Source organism: Grammomys surdaster, unplaced genomic scaffold (genome assembly GCF_004785775.1).
Source record: "Grammomys surdaster isolate TR1022 unplaced genomic scaffold, NIH_TR_1.0 140, whole genome shotgun sequence".
Lineage (NCBI taxonomy): Eukaryota > Metazoa > Chordata > Mammalia > Rodentia > Muridae > Grammomys > Grammomys surdaster.
In genome coordinates this window covers 537,409-543,891 of record NW_021604598.1, presented here as the reverse complement: position 1 = coordinate 543,891, position 6,483 = coordinate 537,409, and the positions used below count along the sequence as shown (strand labels likewise).

At 31.9% G+C, this 6,483-nt stretch overlaps 1 protein-coding gene across 1 annotated transcript; it reads right to left on the bottom strand.

The window, feature by feature from the left end:
• On the bottom strand, positions 1–980 carry LOC114618203 (olfactory receptor 7G2-like). The gene has a single exon (XM_028763896.1). It carries the CDS (start codon positions 956–958, stop codon positions 20–22), a length of 939 nt encoding a protein of 312 aa, XP_028619729.1. The 5' UTR covers positions 959–980; the 3' UTR covers positions 1–19.
• Positions 981–6,483: the final 5,503 nt, after the last annotated feature.

The following is a 6,483-nucleotide window of genomic DNA, read 5'->3' as shown; positions in this document are numbered from 1 at the left end:
ATGTTAAACAAAGTAAACATTATTCAAGTGAAATGGTCTTGCTTAAAAGATTTCTTATGGCAACTTTCATGTCCTTGTTCCTTAAACTGTAGATAAAAGGGTTTATCAGTTGAGGAAGCACAGAGTACATTACTGAAGCCACTGCAGATTTTCTTGGTGAGGCACTTATTGCAGAGCTGATATATACCATAGAACCTGCCCCATAAAATAAGGAAACCACTGACAAGTGAGTCCCACAAGTAGAGAAGGCTTTATACTTTCCCTTCAATGATGCTATCTTCAAGACTGCAGACACAATATGATAATAAGAGTAAATGATTCCACAAAGAGGAATACCACCAAATACACAAGTTGTAACAAAGATCACAATGTTATCCAGGAGGATGTCAGAACAAGAAAGCTTGATGACCTGATCAAGTTCACAGAAAAAGTGAGGGATTTCTAGATCTCTGCAGAAGGATAGCCGCTGCACCATAAGAGTGTGCATCAGGGAATCCATAATACTAATGAACAGAGAAATTAGTGAGAGTAGAACACATAAGTTAGAACTCATAATGATATTATACCTTAATGGGTGACAAATAGCTGCATAGCGATCATAAGCCATCACTGTAAGGAGAAAAGTTTCAAAGTATGCAAAAGCAAGTACAAAAAAGAGCTGTGTGAGGCAGCCTGTGTAAGTGATGCTCTGATCATTTGCTTGGATGTTAGTCAGCATCTTGATGACAGTGGCTGTACTTAATCCAATGTCATTAAAGGACAAGTTGGAGAGAAAGAAGTACATTGGGGTATGGAGTTGGGACTCAAAGCTTATCCCTAGAATTATGAGCAGATTTCCAAGGATGGTGATTAAGTATATGAACAGGAAGAGGATGAAGATGAGAGACTGAAGTTCTGCATCATCTGTAAATCCAAGAAGAAGGAACTTTAACACAAATGTTTGGTTTTGGGGCTCCATGCTTCTTGTCAGTCTTTAGGAGAAAATGTAACAAAATAAAAATATAAGTAATCAATTCTGAATAAGAAAAATCAGCATCACATTGTACCAGTGTCAAAATAAAAATGATGTCAGTCATTATTTTCTTACTGAATGTCATTTGATGAAAATTAATAGCCAAAATTTTACCGGATGCCTTAATATTACTTAATATTTTTTCTTTTGTTAGTTAAATTTGCTTTTTGACAATTTTATATACCTGTATAATGCGTTCTTATTACTCTAACTCCATCATATCTTCCTGGTACTCTGCTACTCATCCTCTTTTCTCCTGACAACTATTCCATCCTCAACTTTTTATCCATGTTTTTATGACCTACTGAGCTTTACCATGACCACCTATGTGATCATGGTTTGTACCTCTCCATAAAAGTCACCACTAGTTGGAATACAGATAAAAGTTGATCTTAGCTATAAAATTTCAATGTGAACACCATTGACCCATCTCCAGTATTACTGAAAGTTTTCACAGTTTGTCTAAACACTGCCACTAGCTGTAAAGGAAGTTTTCATATTCTTTAACCCTTTGGAGGTGGGGCATTTCATGTGCATTATACAGCACATTTGTTAAGAGTGGAAGAAAGCTTCAGGTGTCAGTTTTTACTTCTATATTTTGGATCAAGTGTCTTTGTTGGGTTTTGTGATGGAATATAGTAGAATATCCTACCAAGATTTTATTTTTAACATTTCTTTGTTTAACTTCTTTCTCCTAATAGATGTACTAGAGTTATACATGCCTGCACTCAATTATTTAGCCTTTATGCAATTTGTTTTATTATTGCACATACATGCCAATTTTTTTTACATACTAATTCAATTAATGGCATATTTCCTTACTGTGATTCTTGCTTAATGTATTTTACAAGCTAAAATAAAATCTGAAAGTTTGAAAATGACATTTTAATCATTCTGACTTTTCAGCATTCTGCTCCAATTCCTCACAAGTCCTCACAAAGATAAGTTCAAGGGATTACAGAGAAGAAGGCTGTGATTGTTTGAGTCAAAGTCATGTTTCATGTCTTCTTGTTTTATATTTCATTCATTACATGAATAATCTTCAGTACTTTAGAATATTATCACATAAGGGTAAATGCAATTGTAAAGAGAGCTGGTTTAGGAGGATCTGGCCAAAAGTTTAAATTCTTATCTAGTATACAATATAATCATAAAATATGTAAAATACATCAGGCACATGAAGAGTAAGGGCACATAGATATATACAAAGGACATACACAATTACACAAAATTACAAAGTATTCAGGAAAGAGACTTGGTTGATCTCATTTTTAAACATATTCAATAATCCCAGACTGTTATAAAATGATTATGAGTAATCTACCCAATATATGGTATGTTGCGATGAAAGTCCCAGAAAGCTAACATACTAACTAAACCAAACATTTGCCTTCATTACCAAAGGTACTAAAATTAATAACAAATATTTAAGGTAGTCATAATATACAGGGATCATATTTCTTTTTTGGAAGAAAATGTCTCTGAATGCTCCAAAGACAGGTAATAGATATGTAGCAGAATGAACAAAATCTGAATACTTGTCAGAGTGACAATGACAAAATATATTAATAAAATGACAGACTGCTCACCTGAGAGCTGCCTCTAAATGGCTTTCACATATAATGTCCTCGTTGGTTTCCTGCAATTTATCTGTGGTAAAAGACCTGCCTCATGTCAAATCATTAAATACAACAGAGTATATTACTTGGAAATTTTCAAGGAAGTTCATCTTCAGCATGCCACCTAGCATGAAAGTACTCAGCCCTTGTATGCACTGGATAGAATCAGGGTCTCACTGAAGAAAGAACAGTATCTAGCTGAAGATGAAATTATTGTTTTCTGACCTTGCAATGCTTCTTAGGGAATATTTAATGGGCTGGTACCTATACTCTCCAGGTCTCTGAATGTTTAATATTTAAAGCTTTTTATTAGACAATAAGTACTAAATTGAGTAGCATCCCAGGAGTGTAAGTCCTTAAAGACCAACTATGTAGATGGGGGAAATTCAGAATGTCTGGTGTCTTGACCCATAAAGACATATTTGCATTTCATTATATTTTTTAATACCTTCATTTTATATACCTGGCAATTATAACACACTGAAATTCATACACCTTATTATACCTTCATGCATATATTTACTTAAGACATCTATTTGAATTTCATATTTGGATATATATTCCATATTCATTGGTATCTACAATGTAAGCATAAATATGCTCAAGATAATATAACATTAGTAACTCATGGAGACATTTAGTAAATATATGTTAATCATTCCAAACTTTTAAAAGTAATTGTATTATATAAATGTGTATTTTGTTTATTTAACTTTTTACTAATGTATATTAATTACATGAATTCATGAGATTAATTGTAAAATTTGAATAGTTACATACATTAATTTACAACCTGACCTAATTTCCTTGTATATTTTTAAACTTCTTTGCTTCACCCTTTTATCCTCTCAATAGTTTATTTTAATTTTATATAATCTAGTTTTTAGTATCTGGCTAAAAGAGAAAACATTACATTTTATATTTTTTTCTGACTTATTCCTTCAATGTTGTTTTAATTCTTTCTTTTGATAAAATATTCCCTTCTGTATCTCTCAAATATTCCTGGGATTGCAAACTATAGTAATTCAAGGAAAAAAAAGAATCCTTTTTACGCCATGTGATTCTATGATTGGTGCTATGTTGTGGTTGGAATGTGAAATGTCTCCCATAGACTGAATTGTTTTGGAATTAGTTTTCCATCTGTTGGCAATGTTTAGAGAGATTGTCGAACCATTAGGTGGTGATGGAAGTAGATCAGTTGGGTTGATACTGAAATTTTGTAGACATGATCCATTTCTTAATCACTATCTCTTCCCTGTATGAAGATTTGATATGACTTTCAACTTGTTGCTTCCTAAGGCAAGATTTTTCACTGTGATGGAATGTGAACTTCAACCATTAATCAAAACTAAAATATTTCTGCATTAAATTTCATTTTTCTGATACTTTTTTACTGTAGTGATTGCAAAATAAATAATACAATCTCCTTATGATACATGATAAACTTTTGTAACTCCTTATCACAAAGGAGCTCTTTGAAAAATAATGTATAAAAACTATTAAGACAAGAAATATGAACACAAAAAGTAGTATCATTTAGAAAACTTCAAAATGAGAGTGGACTAAACATAAGTGCCAGTACTGCCTTAGCAGGTCTAAGTCACTTGATAAATCCTGAAGTAATAAAAGCAGGCTGGTTGGAGTATGCCAAGAAAAACTTAAGCTATGACAAGTTTATTGAGGGAATCAATCTTTTTATATCCTTCTTAGAAATAGAATAGAGTGGCAATTACCAGGATCAATACATTTTTAGTTGCCAGGATACAATGATATTTTTGAACTATTCTGTGTAATCAAGATTAGTGTCTAATATCTATTGTTCTCTCAAACTTCCATGCTTCCTTGACTTCCAAGTGAACATACAGGGAAACACAAAGTAGCTTGAATAATTCCTTGCTGGAGTTGTGTATCAGGCAATCAGGAACTGGAAAAGTTCCATGGGCCATGCCTCTCAAAGCAGCTAGGCCAGGTCAACTTCATGGTTTCATGCATGTAAATACAATAAATGAATTGGCATTATACAACAGAGGGCACTAGAAAATAATAATGGATTTAATTTCTATTTTACAAGGTAATAAAATTAAATTTTAGTACATTTCATCCTCAACTGCAAATTAATTAAAAATAATAAATTTTTACTTAAGCAAATAGTACCTCAAGTAATATGACATATCAAAAAACATAAAAATATTGATAAATTATACTATTACAAAATTAACCATGTTATGGAAAAGCTAAATTCTCTAATGTGTGTGCCGAATTATGTATGAATAAAAATATCAATTTTAATACATATAAACAAACTAAGAAAGCTTTTTCAATTTTTATAAATTCAAATATATAAAGATATAATGAAATTTATTAATATAAAATTACAATATATATCAAATTATAATTTAACATACATTTATTATAATATAATTTATACATCAAATTATGCTTTTATAATACAATTTAGTATATAACATAAATATAAATTTCATAAAATGTACAGTGTTGGTAATAATTTTCTTTTGACAGGATTAAAGATCAGGAACAACCCTCAAGAATACTTAGGAGCAATACTTTTGTTGTAGGGTCTAAAGATTGTTTGAATTTCTTCAGTTTCCATTGTTATGTTTCCATTTTCATTTCTGATTTTATTAATACGGATACTGTCTCTGTGCCCTCTGCTAGTCTGGATAATCGTTTTTCTATCTTGTTAATTTTCTCAAAGTACCAACTCCTGGTTTTCTAGATTCTTTGTGTAATTCTTATTGATTCTACATCATTGATTTCAGTCCTGAGTTTGATTATTTCCTGCCATCTACTCCTATTGGGTGTATTTGCTTCTTTTTGTTCTAGATGTTTCAGTTGTACTGTCATTCTGGTAGTGCATGCTGTCTCCAGTTTCTTTTCTGGAGGGACTTAGAGCTATGAGTTTTAGCACTACTTTCATTGTGTGCATATATTTTGGTATGATGTGCCTTCATTTTCATTACATTCTAAAAAGTCTTTAATTTCTTTTTTTATTTCTTCCTTGACCAAGTTATCACTGAGTAGAGCATTGTTCAGCTTCCACGTGCTTGTGGACTTTTTATTGTTTTTGTTGTTATTGAAGACCAGCCTTAGTCCATGATGATCTGATAGGATGCATGATACCATTTCAATCTTCTTGTATCTATTGAAGCCTGTTTTGTGACCAATTATATGGTTACTTTTGGAGAAGATACCACGAGGTGCTGAGAAGAAGGTATATTCTTTTTTTTTTAGGGTGAAATGATCTATAGATATCTGTTAAATCTGTTTGTATCATAACTTCTCTCAATTTCACTGTGTCTTTGTGTAGCTTCTGTTTCCATGATCTGTCCATTGCTGAGAGTGAGGTGTTGAAGTATACCACTACTATTGTATGAGGTGCAATGTGTGCTTTGAACTTTTGTAAAGTTTCTTTTATGAGTGTGGATGTTCTTGCATTTGGATCATAGATGATCTGAATTGAAAGTTTGTTTTTGTAGATGTTTCCTTTGGCAAATATTCAACCAAATTGGAAAATCGGGGTAAAATGGACAATTTTTTCTGGACAGATAAAAGGTACCCAAGTTAAATCAGGATCAGATAATCAATCTGAACAGTCCCATAACATCTAAAGAAATAGAAGCAATCATTAAAAGTCTCCCAACCAAAAAAAAAAAAAAAAAAAATGCCCAGGACCAGATGGGTTTGGTGTAGAATTCTATCAGACCTTCAAAGAGGACCTAATACTAATACTCTTCAAATTATTCCACAAAATAGAAACAGAAGGAACACTACTCAATTTGTTCTATAAACCCACAATTATGCTCATACATAAACCACACAAAGACCCAACAA